The sequence below is a fragment of the Coptis chinensis genome, chromosome 3, assembly GCF_015680905.1.
Source record: "Coptis chinensis isolate HL-2020 chromosome 3, ASM1568090v1, whole genome shotgun sequence".
Taxonomy (NCBI): domain Eukaryota; kingdom Viridiplantae; phylum Streptophyta; class Magnoliopsida; order Ranunculales; family Ranunculaceae; genus Coptis; species Coptis chinensis.
Window position 1 is genome coordinate 94,343,340 of NC_141458.1, and position 17,699 is coordinate 94,361,038.

Below are 17,699 nucleotides of genomic sequence, written 5' to 3' on the forward strand. Positions count from 1 at the left end.
TAGTTGCTACTATTGAACCTAAATTGGATCATGGTTAATGAGACTGGAGAACAAGTCATAGAAACAAGAAGAAAATTGCAGGTTTATTAATTAAAAATATATAGACATGCAGCCCAATATGTACAAATCTCTAATAAAAAAGGCACACAAGTACATCACATTTCTTCTTCCTCCTCATCTTCAAAATTAGGATCCTTTTTATCCAAAATATATTTTTTCTCCATACCAATTTCAACATGAGAGAAACCAATCCCAGCCCATGTGAATTTGCCTCCATGACCACCTTTCTTTGGTGATCCACTCAGTCCACTTGCCGATCTTCGATCTTTCCTACCATCTTGTTGCCCATACTTGCCATTCACTTTCCCACTCTTTCCACTGTCCTTCATTCTTGAAATCTTTTTGTTACACTATTTCACTTCACTCACTCCGATGCACTATATATACAAGGATATCACTTGAGTACCGGGTAGCATGGGAATATGGATAAGAACAAATACGTGTAATTTCATGTAAATATAACTTTGACGAGCAACCTTGGTTGAGTTACGGATGCAACTACCATGCTCTGTTACTAGTCCTGACCCACTAAAGTACTGGATCAGTTTATCAACTCCTAATGTTCAATCTCTACACTATACTAGCAAACTGACGCCACGTGAGCGGGCAGTTTTTTTGGGCAGTGGTAATGCTGTAATTGTTCAAAAAATGAACAATGTTTCATTTCGAAATATCTCATTTTTGGACAGTGATTTTAAATATTTGCAAAACTGATTTAATTATTCTAATCAAGGGGAAACGTCTAAATTTTAAACAAAATACCAAAAAATTATACCCTTATTGAAATATCTTATTAACGTATTTTATTTTTAAAATAATTTAATAACCAAATATGTTCGGGGTATAAGAAAAATATATTCAACAGTTTTTCTTTAAAGTTTTATATTATTTTTTAGATTATAATTAAATTCAAAAAATCATACTATTTTATGATTTTAGAACCACCGTTTTAATTATTGTCAGATTTTTTTAAGATTTGAAAAAATTATCATCGACTTTATTGAAATTAGAATTAGGCAGTATTATTTAAAATAATTTAGAAACCTTCATAAAATACATTCAACCCTTTGTGTTTTATATTATTTTTTGTTGTCCACATGTATGTGTTGATTGGTGGAGAGATGTTAGGAAAAAAATTTAAAAAATACCCGATGCTTGAAAAAATTGTTTATCCGGGGCCCACAAAGTGTTTTGAACCAATGAAAAACTGAGTTTGTAGACAAATCTATCCACAAATTTGCTCTCAATAAACTATTATCAATTGATTTTCTATATGGCGTTGGAACTAACTAAAATTTGCCTTCTACATGTGCATTATTCAATTTTGTAGGTTTAAATCAAAGAGTTTATATTCTACATTTCATCTATATACTTGAATAACTTCTTTTTCAATTTAATAGTTAAGAATCAATCATTAAAAAAGTGAGAAAGTATAAATTCTATATGTACCTTAAAATTTGTTCTCAAATAGCATAGTACATCCTGCTGCATTGTGCAACTCGGTACAGAATTGCACGTTAGCTCCTGTCCGCTCGTGAACACAAAGTCACAAACAGACACCAAAACCCATAGGCTCTCGCTGAGTGCTTTACCTGGTAGCCCGGTCCATGTCCTGTACAACGATTCACTTACAAAGGGACAAAGACCCGCGAATCAATTCCACCCTTGTCGAGTCTTTCCAAAAGCCTAACCTCATTGGGCGCACTACTTTCAACTGTTTCAAGTTTCAACACAACGAATAATAGAAAGCCAAAAAAGAGACGCATACTGAACCGGGTGGGTGTATATAACATGTCCGCTGGCATTCTCTTCAACCCATTTTCTCCCCCACAACAACACTCTCTCTCAATTGCTTCCCTCGTTTGCTCTCCGCCTCTCTTCCTTAAAACCCGTAAGCACTCCCTATCTCAGTAAAATATTATATTTTGTTTACTAAAAAGTAACTAATAGGCAATAGCTGTTGGAATTATTAGACAGGTTTTTTCAGAACAACAACATCTCTTATTAATAATTTTTCATCCACCGCGCAGTCCATAATGGTAATTTCATCTCCTTTTTTTTTGCTTGTTTATTTTATTTATTACGTTTAACAATGTCATATTATTATTATTAAAGGAGGAAGATAATGGTGGGAGTCTAAAGAAGCAAATATCCAAACTATTCCAAACATCACTTAAAACCACACTACCTGACACAGACGTCGACTCGTTAGTTGTAGCATGCACTGCTAAATTTGGAGATTACCAATGGTACTTTTATACGTATCCTATTAATCACATTCTACCATTGCTTATTTTACGCATAATCCTAATTTATACGCCTATTGTGTAGTAATAATGCAATGAGTTTGTGGGCATTGGTAAAAGGGAAGTCGACTCAGTTCAAGGGTCCTCCTGCTATTGGACAGGTACCGGAATGAATGTTATTAAGATGCCCATCAGTGTTGGTTTGTACTTTATGATATTGAACTATCGGGTTTTATGTATTTGTAGGCGATTAGAGGAAATCTTCCAGAGACTGAAATGATTGAAGAGTCATCAGTTGCAGGACCTGGATTTGTTAACATTGTCTTGTCTAGCAAGTGGATAGCTAAGGTGGTGTTGTTGTTGTTGTACTGGTGAAGTTTTTGTGTTTATTGTTTTTTGAGGCGATGCTAATGTTGTAGGCATACTTTTTATTGGTGCAGAGTATTGAGAAGATGTTGAAATCTGGTATTGAGATATGGGCACCTAGACTGAATTTGAAAACAGCGGTGGTTGATTTTTCATCGCCAAATATTGCGAAGGAAATGCATGTTGGTCATTTACGGTCTACTATAATTGGAGATGCTCTTGCACGTATGCTGGAATTCTCAAATGTCAATGTTCTTCGTAGAAACCATGTTGGAGATTGGGGCACACAGGTGGACCTTTTGCCAAAATAATGTTGTTGGTTTTTTTCCTATTAATATTTTACATTTTATCACTTCATACCTGGTGGAAGCTGGAAACCACTCTATATTATTTGTGGTGTTATAATTTTTTGTTAATATGTAGATCTTCTAGAACAAGGACTAAAATGCTGCAGTTCATGTCCTCTTTGGTCTTCGTTTTACCCCTTTATAGCAGTCATCCTATACGTTCGGTTCATTGGCTTTTTTTAGTGTACTCCACTGGTGCCCATATTAGTGTACATCTTTTAGTTCTTCAAAGTATTTTCTCTGCATATCCTTAATATGTACGTTTACAAAATGTTTCAATTTTTTTGCAGTTTGGTATGTTGATTGAGTTCTTATTCGATCAGTTCCCAAATTGGGAGGAAGCTGGAGAACAGGCCATTGGAGATCTGCAGGTGAGCTATGAAAGCCTCTCATTTTTTTTTGTTTGGTTTTAGAAAAAAGCTACATTGTCTTGTATTATGAACCACTACTTGAGAGTACCCGTGAGGATGTGGTTGCGATTCTCTATCTATTTTAGGTTTACTCCTGACTAGTAAGAATATTATTAGATCTGAAACTCATTTAGTGTTCATAACTAGCGGACATGTAATATGTTGTTTTAGGCTGCAACACTATTTGAATGCCATAAATTGTATCAACAGGAGGGAGGCTTGAACTTCGTATTGTCTGAACTTGGTCATGTTCATACAGGGTATTTATGATCAATTGATGTAACTGATTTTATCCATGCATTTAGGGAGACAAATGGTGTTGCAGACCATTTAGCAACGTTATGAAGAACTTTTGAGGATAATGTTGTGTAGTTTGTAGTTTGTATCTCCTCAAGAGCTGGAATCAGTTAGAACTGTAAAATAGGAGATAATTAATCGGTTGCACACTAGGAAGGTTCATTAGTACAGGTGAGAGTTCACCTTTTTTGTTGGAGTTCTCTTTTAAGATTAGTATTTTCAAGTTGGAAGTGTCAATCTCATCATTGATTGCTTTCTTTGGTGAAAGGAGTTTATCTCCGTCAGGCAAAGGGTTTGGAATTTTACCCACATTACTTATCAGAAACAAACATATGGTTATCTCTTTCCTCACTTCTGATGAAACTTGAGGTGCTGGTTCATTAGTACAGGTGAGAGTTCACCTTTTTTGTTGGAGTTCTCTTTTAAGATTAGTATTTTCAAGTTGGAAGTGTCAATCTCATCATTGATTGCTTTCTTTGGTGAAAGGAGTTTATCTCCGTCAGGCAAAGGGTTTGGAATTTTACCCACATTACTTATCAGAAACAAACATATGGTTATCTCTTTCCTCACTTCTGATGAAACTTGAGGTGCTGGTTTTAGAACCTTTTCCATGTCTTATCCAGCTGTTGGCCTGTAGTGAACGTTCCAGCATTTTGACTTGTACTTTATATTTCATAAATTGACTCTTGGATCGGTGCATTGCTTCCTACTGGGACATGATCCTCTCTCACTCGTTTGTGTTAGCATTTCATCCTGTGGTAAGTATGTGAACAATCACTCTTTTAAGTACCAAGCATCAACCTGATAGGTGGATCATGGTGTTTTTTTTTTATTATTATTGTTGTTAAACTTGTTATAATAATAATTATTATTATTTAAGCCCTTGAATTCTCAGCTGAGATGGCTAGGAATAACATATCAAGGTAAATATTGGAAATATATTCATCAACTGGTTGGTGCATAATCTTTTCTCTTTTACCAATCTAAAAGGGGAAAAATTGAAAAAATATCCTCTCTTTCCTCTTTTTTTCTCGTCCCCGTGAATACGGTGCAACACTTCTAAGGTGCATCACTTCTAAGATCAGGAAGTTATCTTTCCTTTATTTGTGAGGGTTTACTTTGTAAGAACTCTGAACATGCTTCTAAAAAATAATTGAATGTCGTGTGTACAGATGGGGACTTATGGTGTGAGCTTTGTGATTGATGTATAAAGGCTTTTGACGAATTTGACAATGTTGTCATGTGTAATATATTTTACATTCGTCTATGTAGAGGAGGCTGATATATATATCTTAGCCAAAATTTTATGAATTCATAAAACAATGGAATTAGCTTGAAAGCCTTGAAGTAAAATTCCCACATTAATCTTTCAAAATCAAAGGTGTTCATGATTATTCTATTTGACTGGTATTTTCAGGTGTTTTACAAGAAGTCAAAGGAGAGGTTTGATAAAGATCCTGATTTTAAGGAGCGCGCACAGATGGCAGTGGTTCAACTCCAGGTGAAAGACTTTAACATTAATTTGAGATTGATCTTTGAGGTCCTAACCATATCACTACTAGATACTCTATTCATGTGTTCATGTCAAGGCACTTGAAATGCTATTTTAAACATAAATCAATGATTTTAGTGTTGACTTTTTCATTGAAGTGTACAAATTTTCATGGGCATTAATAAGTAGCATTATTGATATTCTTGTTATGGTCCAATGAGTATAACAGGGTGGCGAAGAGAACTATCGCAGAGCATGGGCTCAGATCTGTGAGATTAGCCGCAGGGAGTTTGATATGGTCTATCAACGTCTTGGAGTCAAATTAGAAGAAAAGGTATTTTTTTCATTATTGCAGTATATGTATTGGTACAATGTGTTCCTCTTATTATTTATGCTCTGAGTTGTGAGTCACTGTTGTTGCTCTTTTAATCTTTGTCCTTTATGAAATGTTAGTGCTAACCCCGTACCTTTTTTTGTTGTTTACCTACACAATAGAAGTGTAGGTAAACGCCAATCTCCTCAGTAGAAACATCTTTTTGGGTGGTGGGTCTTGAAGGTTTGGTGTTCTTCCGTTGTATTAAAACATCTAAGTAACATGGACACCATATTCTTAAAAAAGTCCGTGTCGGACACATACCCAAGGACATTCATGTCAGACACATGGTCACGTTGTGCATACGATTTCAAACTAGGGTTTCTTCTATACCCTAAAACCTTGAAAGACTAAGAACATAATCTTTTAACATAGTTGCAAACTTACAACTCCATGATATGCCACTTTCACAGTAATTTATTTGTAAGGATGCGCTTTATTGGGTATTGAGCTGAAGAATTAGTTGGGTAACTAAAGAATAGTAATATTTAGCTGTGCCCCCATCTCCTACTTCATATAGGTGCCGTGTCAGACACCGACACACATATCCATGTCAATGTGACTTAGATAATAATCTGCTAAAAGTGCAAGTTTATGCTAACATTTGATTGCGAGACTGGTTCTATGGTATTGTGTTTGAAACTTTTGAATAAGCATTCCAACATGAAATTGTTAGTTTGCAATAGTGATCATCTTTTGTATGTGTGTGTGTGTGTCTGATCTCCATGATAGGGAGATCATCTCCACAAAAGAGTCAGCCATTAACTCATGTTCTATGTCCCATTTGGAGTGGAGTGGTTCTAAAGTAGTGGCTCTATCCCTCCCCATATATTAAGCACAGTGGCGTACTTAGAAAATTTCCCAAGGGTATTAAACATTTCAAAGACCAACTTGAACAAGAAATTTAATAATTTATAGGCTTCACTATTTAAAAAATCACAATAAGTTAGAAAGTTCAATGAAGTAATGAAATTTTTATTATTGAAAAACATGACAAACCGATTTAGGATAGTATGAATTTGTAGTCTAAAGGTAATAATTTATAGCAAGAGATAACATAAACTATATGTAATAATTTAGGCTTATAGATTTCTTGCCCAGGATAACATAAACTATATGTAACATTTTGAAATAAGTGAAGGTATTCAACTGAATACCCTCACCCCCTGGGTCCGTCCTTGATTAAATAAATATGTGACATGCATAATATATGTATGTATTTGTTTTTGAATTAGGACTGCAGAGGTTGCAGTTTATGTTTATTTGACTTATTTATTCCCCCCTTTGGAGTGGAATGTCTCTAAGGGAGTGGTTCCAAGGTATTTGTTCTATCCCTCCCCATATCTACACTCACATACACGTGTTGTTTATATCTGTTTGTAAGGACTGCTAGGTTTCAGGTTTATGTTAATTTGCTCTATAAACCCCTCTGTTAACGCCTTGTTTTTTGTCAGGGTGAAAGCTTTTATAACCCATATATTCCTGGTGTCTTGGAGGGTCTTAGTGAAAAAGGGTTGATCGAGGAAAGTGAGGGTGCCCGGGTTATCTTTTTCAAAGGAAAAAAAGTACCTTTAATTGTGGTAAAGAGTGATGGTGGTTATAACTACGCGTCGACTGATCTAGCAGCCCTTTGGTTAGTTATTAGTCATTATGTTTACATTTTTGAGTTCTACTTAGGTTTGAGCCTTTTAAGTGCCTTCTTGCTCCACTTTAGTAACTCTGTTTTTAATATGGTTATCTGACTTTGATAAGTGCATTAAGTGATGGTTATTCTTCTATTTATCTACAATCCTAAGACTAAAAATTGAAACAAATTTATTGTCAGAAAAAAGTCCCGAAATATCAGTAATTTTTGTTGTCTATTGCTTTGACTGCCTTAAATTCTAAAATCCGGATCATTGTTTTTTAAATCTCGCACATCCTTCCTTAGTTCATAGACCGAATAAATTCACAGTTGTTGATATGTTTCTTGCCAGTCATGACTGTATTTAGTTAAATGAGGTTATAAGGTTAGTGTCAGAGCGGGTTAGCAAAATCTGAGGCCTGTATGCCGTATCACAGTGTCGCCTTTTGGTGCCCAACATTCATTTTCACCTTCCCTTTTTTTTTTTTGAAAATGGTGGTTTTGGCTAATTGCAACTGATAATGGAGGGTCCTCTTTACCCAACCCTAATATGAATTTTTAATACTAGCAGTGGACTCTTATTAATTCAAATGTCTACGTTAGGCTTTTTGTGGACATTAATTTATCAAAATTTCTTCTTTATCTAGAAAGAGGAATTTTATGATTTAATCCAAGAAACTATGTTCTGCTTTAGGCGAAGTATACTTGTATCTCTGTCTCACAACTTAAGGGTATTACTGTCCACGATGTCTGGTGATTTGTGTAATGACCTGTGATTGACAAACACTTGTCTTAAACTTGTAATTTGTGTGACATTGCAGATCACGGTGTTGGGTTCCTATGCATCTATCTTACTTCTATAATAAATCTTCGACGACCTATAGTGGTTCTTCCACTCCATGGACATTTTTTTTTCCAGTTTTAATCTTATTAATATTTTGATATTTGATATTACATGCCAAAGCCAAGATTAAAGCAGTGAATAACATGTTAAAGAAGGGTAAAAATGTAATTGTACTTTTACTTTCTGATTTTAACCTCATTGTTGACTTCAAATTATGTTATATCAAAATAGTAAATTATACATTAAAAAAAGGGCAACAATGTACGTCCACCCACTCCCCTTCAAAAATACAACATATCATCTCCTTCAAACCAGCACAGACACTTTCTCTGTCGATCTCATCGCAGCTACATTTCGTAATTTGCTCTCTTCCAACATATAAACCATTCCTGTACTGCCTAGATTGAACTCATCTTCCCCAATTCTTTTATGTATTGTCTGTAAACTTCTTTGGTTAATCTGACTTGAGAATAGGGTTTTGGTTTCCATCTTTTTAATGGTTTTGGTTATCTATTTGGATTGTGAAGTCACTTCTAAGCAATTAAATAGGGTTCATATTTGCTAAAATAAGGTCATTTGAATTATTGGAAATCCAATAACTTTATTGCGGTGCAATTTGAATGAGTTCTAATTACCTCATTATCCATTTGCTTTTATTTCAATGAAGAGAATCAAATCTCTTGCTCTTCTGCCAGAACAAGAAGCTTGGGTACTGATCCTATACTCAAATTCATATCATGCTCACTTACTCCCTACACTCCTTTGTGATACACGTGCCCCATGGACTAGTAATTATTTAATCTTCATAAAAGCATACATTTGGTTAGTTTGTTTGAATAATCCCACTATTTTTGGTAATGTTGCTTCCTATTTACAGGTACCGTCTTAATGACGAAAAAGCTGAGTGGATCATTTACCTTACTGACGTGGGTCAGCAAGGGCACTTCGAAATGGTATTCAGTGTACGTATCTATGCATCTTCAGTAATGTAATATCATTTGCAGCTCCCGTGCTTTAGTTTTCCCTTGTTGCACTTTTCCTGGCAATCTATGAGATTCAAGATATAACTGGGTAGATCTGTGACAAAAAACGTAGTTCAATTGAGCTTTGCTTTTAAGCATTCCATTGCAGTTTGCAATAGTATTTGTGATAGTGATCCTTGGCGGGTTCCTCATTAGGGCTTTTAATAACTTTACTGCCTGGAGCCAGAGGTACAGTGTAGACAATAATGAACTTGAAATTGTCACTTCCACAGTTCCACGAAACCTTCCTGTTTTTTATGTTTGCTGCATCAAGGGACTAGAAGTGAGCTTAACTGTACAAAATTATTTCAGGCTGCTAGACGAGCAGGTTGGCTTCCACAAGATGAGAAATTGCATCCTTATCCTAAAACAAGCCATGTGGGATTTGGTCTTGTTCTCGGAGATGATGGAAAGCGTTTCCGAACTCGTAGCAGTGAAGTAGTGAGATTGGTTGATTTACTTGATGAAGCCAAGAACCGCAGTAAAGCTGCACTTGTTGGACGTGGTATTGTTCTGTTGACTGTCCCCTTTGTTTTTTTGTTGGCTCTTTCCATTTGATCCTCTGTTTCTCATACATTTCTAGTCCACATTTTCTGTAGTGAGATTTAGAGCATATTGGTGCCACACTGCCACTCAGCCTGTTTTTAACCCGATTTAACGAAATGTTTTCTCTAAATTTGATTAGGCAAGGCTGAAGAGTGGACTGATGAAGAGCTCGAGCAAACTGCTGAGGCAGTTGGCTATGGAGCGGTCAAGTAAGTTCCGTGTTCTTATGCTTAAGTAGGCATTTTATATCTTATTCAAGAATTCATTGCCTTTCCGTGTATATGAATCATCTCTTGCTGTCTACCATTGCATATAGTCAAAGTCATTCCTTTTTGGGTATGGACATGTCTTGCCTCTGCACATGCTCTGGCTTCCCGCCCTATTTAACACCATCTCCTTTTTTTGTGGTTCCATTTTAATTGACAAGTGGAAAGTTGTAATTGCTAATAAATTTAAAGACTTGCAGTGATAGAAGGCTAACTTGAGATATTGATTGTTCAAAAGAATCTTTTTCTAAAGATGATAATGTCCCATCTAAGATTCCCTGGTAATCACACCCCCATTAACTAACAGTTCTGTAATACACCTGTAAAATTTAAATACACAAGCACCCCATTTTAAAGTGTCTCGTGGTAGAAGACTACCGCAAATATGTAGATTTCACGGTAGGGGTTGGCATCAAGGTTTCAGCTCTCGCGGGATATGGCTTCTGTGGGTATGTAAAACAATTACAAAAATCTCAAAATTTCTCGTGGCACCGAGTTACCGTGAAAGTGTGGTTCTCACGGTAGAGAGTTATTGTGAGAATTTGGTTCTCGCAGCACTTGGTTGCCGTAACTCTCTTTGCACAGGGTGCTTAGGCTGGGACATACTTGGAATAACCACTATTCTTCTACCCTTTTGCCAAAGGGGAGCTGATCCCATTAAGTGGGGTGTAAATACCGCGCCCCTAAATGGAACTCAACCTCGTGAGAAACAGGAGATGCTGTAAGACGAGGTGTGCTTGACCAATATAATAATGGACGGGCATGAAAGAGAGAATCTTAGACGGCCTTTGTTTTGGCAGTCACTCATTTTGCTCATAGAGTGTTGCCCCCCCACCCACCCACCCATCACCACCACCACCACCACCACATACACAGTTTTTCTGGTTTCCTTTTGCTGGACTCTAACTTTTGTTTGCTGTATTTAATAGATATGCAGACCTGAAAAACAACAGGATAACGAACTACACCTTCAATTACGACCAGATGCTTAATGATAAGGTGGGTAACTGGTCTCATATTCTGTGTACATTTTTAAGACCCTGTTGTACAGGATTTCACTTTAAATATGCTTAATTAGGTCTTTTACGAAAATGCAGAGAATGTCTATGTATATATAAAATGCCCTTGACAGTTCAATAATTAACTTCAGTGCTTGTGCCATTTCTAGAAAATCCTGGATTTTCTAATATTTATTCAATAGTTACAATTTAACATCTCTAGTAAATCCAATTGAAACTTGTTAGTTTTCAGGAATTGATATTTGCAGTATGAATTATGATCCCAGTTGAAATTATTCTCTTATACTACAGAAATATTTATTCCATGGTTGCTATTTACAGTCTCTAGTAAATCCAATTGGAACTTGTTAGTTTTTACTTTTTAGGAATTGATATTTTCAATATATGAATTTGATGATCCCAGTTGAAATGATTCTCCTATACAATAGAAATTACAAAAATGCCTTAACATGTGTCTTATCTCTTGTTAGTGAAATTAAATGTTGACTATGACATCCACTAGTCATCGTAAAACCACCTGTTGGGAATGTCTATATTCTAATGACTTTTGCCATTGAAGAATTATTTCTTGTCATTTTAGTTGAACCACCTAATAAGTCCGTTCCATTTTCTTTCTCTTTTTGCTGTTAATATCTTTTAGTTCTTTACACTAACAGGGATCTATAGTTTATATACTTTGTCAATCATCTTGTTCGTATATATTTGTATTAGTCTAAAACTCATTTGAGAATTCCCAGATTTTTCCAGAAAAAGTTCAACAGGTTTTTTACCAGGTATAGGAATGTGACCTTGGTCAAGGAATATTAGCATTCTAGGTGTCTGCGACTTTGTCATAAATTCTGTACTCTTTCTTTCACCTCATTGAAAAACATTCCCATTATTACCTGTTTTTTCCTTCATAAAATACTCGTGCCTTCAGTGAATTTCGTTTTATCCTGTACTTTGTCCTTCCCGTTGTAAGAGTTGTTCCAATGCTTCTTGTGGAACTGTGCGAGGGGTGGACCAGTTGGCAAGCTTACATTATTCTGAGCCTCTGTTATTCCGTGGTTGTCTCATTTTTAACGATATCGTCTCAAATATACTGGCAGGGAAACACTGCTGTTTACCTACTCTATGCACATGCTCGTATATGTTCAATTATCAGGAAATCTGGTAAAGTTGTAGAAGATCTAAAGGAGGTAAGTTCTTTATAAAATGATCATGAGGTGCTTCAACAGGGATTATCTATCATGCCTGGTTTCTGATACCCTTTTTTGGACAGACGGGAACCATCGTGCTAGCTCATCCGGCTGAGCGTGCCTTGGGACTTCATTTGCTTCAGTTTGCAGAGGTAGCAACTTGGTTCCTTGTTTGTAGCTCTAGTTTGCATGGTTTTTTTTGTACCCTAAGGAATTGTTAATTGCATTTGGCATATATACACGATACTACTCTGTATAGAATCTTTCTTGTTTTGATGTCCATTGATGATATACCTTCATATGCAGATTGTTGAGGAGGCGTGCAGCAATCTCTTACCAAATGTTCTGTGCGAGTACCTTTATAACTTATCAGAGAACTTCACAACATTTTATACCAACTGTCAGGTATGATCTTCTTTATCTGCTGGTCCATTTTACCATTTAGCAGACCGTACTTTACCAGATGAGCAGAAAGTTGGTTCTAGGTTGACTAAAAATAGTAAATAAATAGCGGCTTAGTAACTGTTGCACTGACCTAATAACATACGGGATGTTTATAATAAATAATATATGCCAATGCCTGACTTATCAAGTATGTTGCAACACACTGATGAGTCGGTTTCTACTCTGAAGTTTTTCACTATTACTTTTTTAAAAATCAAAAGTACTTGGGTACATCTAAAAAAGCATGGATTGAGTGGCCTCTTCCTTTGAATCACATATGTACTATTTCGATGCATAAAACTCAACCCTCTAGTGCGAGAGGACCATATATCTTGGAAGATACATTATTATCGTGAAAAATAAACTTGTCTGGATTCTATTTATTACTACTACTATTATTATTATTATTATTATTATTATTATTATGACGATGGATTATTATTATTTGTTACCAACAACAAACCCTTTGCACCTCTTCTTATTCTCTCCCCTTTTTTTTGCTGGCCCCCCACTAATCTAAATCAATCAAACCAAGAGTAACAATATAAGTGTCTAAAATTAACGTGGCATTGCCACGTGCTAAAAGCTAGTTATTATAATGCTTTGATGCTTTGGACGAGTATGCAGAAACGAGTTCAAACTCTTTCGATACCTCTTTCTTATTTTTTTAATTATTATTATTATTATTTTAATTAAAAAAATTTACTGGGTTATTAGACATAAAAATCTATTTACACCCTCCTCAGTAGTTTGATCATTAGACGGAGGTACAACATTTCAACCTTCTACATAAACTATGGATACTCTCAAAACAGCCTACTATGGGTCTATGTCAACTTAAACAATAATTAAATATAGCATTCTACCTTTCTCTGGTTCCATAGCTTTCTACATTAGTTAGAGCTCCCTTCATCTTCATTTCTAGCAGCTGGAATTTATTTTTCCGAAGAGAGCCTGGAACAAACTGATGTCATTCTCAGGTTGGGATCAAACTGATGTCACATCCACCCCAACATCTACTCATTCGGTATTATCATGACTTCCTTGAATGAGTTCTTCTCCATTGCTTTTGCTAAGTGCTAACCAGCTGTTCAACAATAGATTGCATAATAGTTTGACCTCTTACTGCTCCACCTTTGTTTGTTTCGGATCCTAAGTTGTTTCCCTAGCCTTCTTCATCTTCTGGCACTTTGGGACGACTTTCCATTCTGTGGTAAGATCTTGTGATTTTTTGTTATGTTGTCTTTAATCTTGCTTTGTCTGTTGCATCTTTCTACACCTCTATTCAGTGTGGCTAAATGTCTTTATTGCTTGCCCCACTATGTGCTTCCAACAAGGTGAATTAAGCACGCATATTCGTGGAAATGATCTCACCATAAAACGACCAACTCAAGATTGCCATTCCAACATCCTTTCGTACAAGGGCATATTCACTTAATAAATTAAGAAAAATGATGTACATTAATATGATGTTATGGAGATGATCTTCAAAGATGTGCCTTTATTGGACACTAGGGCCTTCATTTGTGCCCTACACAGTTCACTGCCATCTGCTCCAGCTGTGCAACTAGTACAACAGCTTATTTATAAAACTTTTTTTGCTGGTTTGTTCGATTCTTTTTAGGTTGTTGGATCGCCGGAGGAAACAAGCAGATTGTTGTTATGTGAAGCAACTGCAGTTGTAATGAGAAAATGCTTCCATCTCCTTGGAATTGAGCCGGTCTACAAACTGTAGTTTAGCTCTACAGTTTCCACCCCACATTTACATTTCAGATATTCAATCAGAATTTCACCATACAGTGTATACAGAAGTTTGTAGTTTGATAGGCAAGTGATTACAGTGTATAAATTTCGGCCCAAAAATATCTTTGATTTATGGTCCCTTGAACTCAAGACTTCATTTTTTGTTGTCTCAACTTTCAAAAGTTTTGTTCTCTTTACTATGTCTCAGCTCTCAACTCTCAATGTATCAATTTTCTTTTTATTTGGTCGGGGAATAGGAGGTGCCAAGCAATCAGCAAAAGTAATAATCAAAATGAGATGAAGTTGCAACTTATAAGGCGAGCAAGTAGAAATTGAGAGAGCAGCCGAGATAAGGTTAAACTATCTGTACACTGCTAATAGGCCGGTTAGGTTCCAGAGTCTGCTGCTTCAGACATGTATCTAAGTAGTGAGCACTGGCTTAGAGGTTCGAAGCCACCAGAGAACATGATGTCAGGTCTTTCGGGAAGTCTTAACTGATCACCCAGCTTGAAGACTGACCAAAAAATCTTTCTACCTAATGATTAAAGGAGTTTCCCATAAAAAGTAGTACTATAGTAGTTCCTAATTCCTAACAATTGGTGGCCCTGCCTGTCCTACCGTAGGCCTTCACTGTTAGCATCTACTGTTTTTTCCAAAGAGAACTATCCTCAATGAATATGTCAAAAACCTGTTTCTAATGCGGGTGTAAATTTCAGATGATAAGCTAATAGTTAATAGAGGAAGTGGGGAATTTTCATCCGGCTATTAGTTAATAAACATCACGCACGTAAACTCACGTTTGTTTTATTTTATTTTTGAGAATCGTAATGTTTGCGACGGGCAAAGACCATCACTTATTAGTTGTGTCAGTTTTAGTTAACCATGGACGTTACTCGAAGTGACGTGCAGTTTATTTCTTTTTTAGTTAAACCAATTTGCTTTGTTAGTTGTTTTTTCTCAGTTTTTTTATTTTACAAACTTATAAGTTTTGTTGCCATTGGATACCATTTTGAGGGTGGAAACTATTATTGTGCAAGATTATAAAATCCTAGTGGCACCTATGTGGCACTTAAATGGAGGTGTACACTCCATTGGATATGCCCTTAGATGTGCTGAAGACGAGTGTCTGGGAACAAATAAATAAAAAAATGTATGGCAAGAAAACCGAAAGTCTAAAAATAAAACCAGGAAACATGACCAAATCGAATTGTACAGTCAAAGTAATGCCGATATAGACAAATACAGTGTAAAGGTACTAAGTTATTTACCAAAAAAAATGTAGGATTTGTCACTCTAGAATTTAGCAACTATGAGAACAACGATTGGCATTTCTGTACTACAGAACAATTGGAGGTGTGATTATATATCAATATATAGGCAGCAATAAGTAGAATGGCAACAGAAGTAGATGATTGACCATTTGACCTAATGACCACTGTTACGAACACCATCTATAGAATCCCATGTATTGTGCATATCAATTGGATAAAAGAATTAATAAAGAATTAATACTAATTGGTACTGGATTGAACAAAGTACCCCATTTTCCTGGCTCGAAAATCATGCGTTAAAATCAATATACTAGTGTTAGATATTTAGTGGGTGTTTGGATCTCATTTTTTTCAAAAAATTAGTTTTTTTTCAATAAATATTTTTTTTGAAAAAAATATTCAGTTTTTAGTTTTATCCTCCCAAAATTTAGGCCAATTACTTTATAAAATCTAGACCCAAGTCAACCATGCTTGATTGTTATCTTTTTGTCAATACATGAAAAAAAAACCCTTTTGCCCTTTTAATAATTTTCTAGCTTTACCACCAGAACTTAGGCCAATTAGCTTTATCCCCTTAGTTCTTTCATCTATAAGTGTATCCTCCATAACTTAGGCTAATTAGCTTTACCTCTCTAGTTCTTTCATCTAGAGGTTTACCCCCCAAGACTACAACACATCCAAGTCAACTGAGTTTGACCGGTGATGTTTTTTATCAAGACAAATGAAAAAACTATAATGTCTTTTTCTAGGTATAATTACATAAATACCCTATGACTTTGGCAAATACAAAATTAGAATTCAAATCATCTAGAACACATGTCATGATCTTGTAAACTCTATCCGACGGCTACCACCAATCCTTATCAAATGACATCCACACCCTTAACATTATGAAATTACATAATTAACCTCACAGTTGTTAGAAGCTACATGTATGCTAGGAGAAAACCAACCGTGAAAGGACAATGAAGTCTTTTTATGTGGTAGTGGTGTATGGCTTGGAGAAGATAATGCTACAATAATGGTAGTGGTGTAATTTTATAATGTTAAGGGTGTAGATGTCATTTGATAAGAATTGGTGGTCGCCGTCGGATAGAGTTCACAAGATCATGACATGTGTCATAGATGATTTGAATTTGAATTTTATATTTGCCAAAGTCACATGATATTTATGTAATTATACCTAGAAAAGGGCATTATAGTATTTTCATTTGTCTTGACAAAACATCACGGTAAAACTCAATTGACTTGGATGTGTTATGGTTTGGAGAGGTAAACTTGTAGATGAAAGAACTAGGGGGTAAAGCTAATTGGTCTAAGTTTTAGGGGGTAAACCTCTAGATGAAAGAACTGGAGGGATAAAGCTAATTGGCCTAAGTTCTGGAGGTAAAGCTAGAAAACTATTAAAATAACAAAGGACAATAAAGTCTTTTTACATGCATTGGCCAAAAAAATAACAGTCCAGTATGGTTGACTTAGATGTGGTGTGATCTTGGAGGGGAGGAGAGTAAACCTCTAGATAAAAAAACAGCTAATTGGCCTAAATTCTAGGAGGGGGGGGTGTTAAAGCTAGAAAACTGAAAAATATTTATTCTAAAAACAATTTTTTAATAAGCATGTTTGGTTGAGATTTTTTCCTTAAAAGCTATTTTTATCAAGTTAGTAAATTTCGTGTACTAATAAATGTTTATGGGCAATAAATAAATATGATCCAAACACTCCCTTAGGTTTATGTTTAATGGCAAATTCAACAATTCACTTGACGTCACAGGTAGATAGAAGATGATTTGAGAAAAACAATATAATCATCCTTTAAGAGGCCGGAAACGAGGTGTTGGTGTAATGAATAACGTCCCACGCTCCGGATGATGTTCTGGTTGTAGGTACAGTCTACTACTACATTTTGTTTCGTCGTTTGAGGCCATCTCAACAGTAAGTCTTCATATTTGCAATGTTGGTTGGTGTATTTCTGTATCTATTCTACAGTGGAGGAGCCACATCCCATGCTAAAAGACTAAAGAGGGATTGCCTTGCCCCTCTTCCGTTTTCTTTATTGGGTTGAGATCCCCATTCTACCACACGGTTCAACGAGATAAAGTGATGCGAATGTTACGCGATATTTGTAATCAAAATTGCAGAAACAATCTCAAC

The 17,699-nt window shown here is 35.7% G+C and overlaps 1 protein-coding gene across 3 annotated transcripts; it reads left to right on the forward strand.

The window, feature by feature from the left end:
* Nucleotides 1–1,721: 1,721 nt before the first annotated feature.
* On the forward strand, nt 1,722–14,477 carry LOC147511776 (arginine--tRNA ligase, cytoplasmic-like). 3 transcript variants are annotated; one of them, XM_086603432.1, is made up of 18 exons: nt 1,722–1,951; nt 2,034–2,099; nt 2,176–2,309; nt 2,392–2,467; nt 2,553–2,654; nt 2,747–2,962; nt 3,310–3,390; nt 5,144–5,227; nt 5,448–5,552; nt 7,046–7,224; nt 8,937–9,021; nt 9,394–9,586; nt 9,767–9,836; nt 10,823–10,892; nt 12,001–12,090; nt 12,174–12,242; nt 12,397–12,495; nt 14,159–14,477. In XM_086603432.1, the coding sequence occupies exons 2-18, from the start codon at nt 2,097–2,099 to the stop codon at nt 14,267–14,269; spliced, it is 1,767 nt and encodes a 588-aa protein (XP_086459558.1). In that variant the 5' UTR covers nt 1,722–1,951; nt 2,034–2,096; the 3' UTR covers nt 14,270–14,477. The 3 variants fall into 3 exon arrangements, with proteins under 3 accessions (XP_086459558.1, XP_086459557.1, XP_086459560.1); XM_086603431.1 differs by having other exon boundaries at nt 1,727–1,951; nt 2,038–2,099; XM_086603434.1 differs by lacking the exon at nt 2,176–2,309 and having other exon boundaries at nt 1,806–1,951.
* Nucleotides 14,478–17,699: the final 3,222 nt, after the last annotated feature.

Excerpts from the sequence above, each read along its gene's own strand:
- LOC147511776 (XM_086603431.1), top strand. The coding sequence starts at position 1,852 with ATGTCCGCTGGCATTCTCTTCAACCCATTTTCTCCCCCACAACAACAC. Across the intron at positions 2,100-2,175 it reads CCACCGCGCAGTCCATAATG|GAGGAAGATAATGGTGGGAG; the intron begins GTAATTTCATCT and ends TTATTATTAAAG. Across the intron at positions 2,655-2,746 it reads CTAGCAAGTGGATAGCTAAG|AGTATTGAGAAGATGTTGAA; the intron begins GTGGTGTTGTTG and ends TTATTGGTGCAG.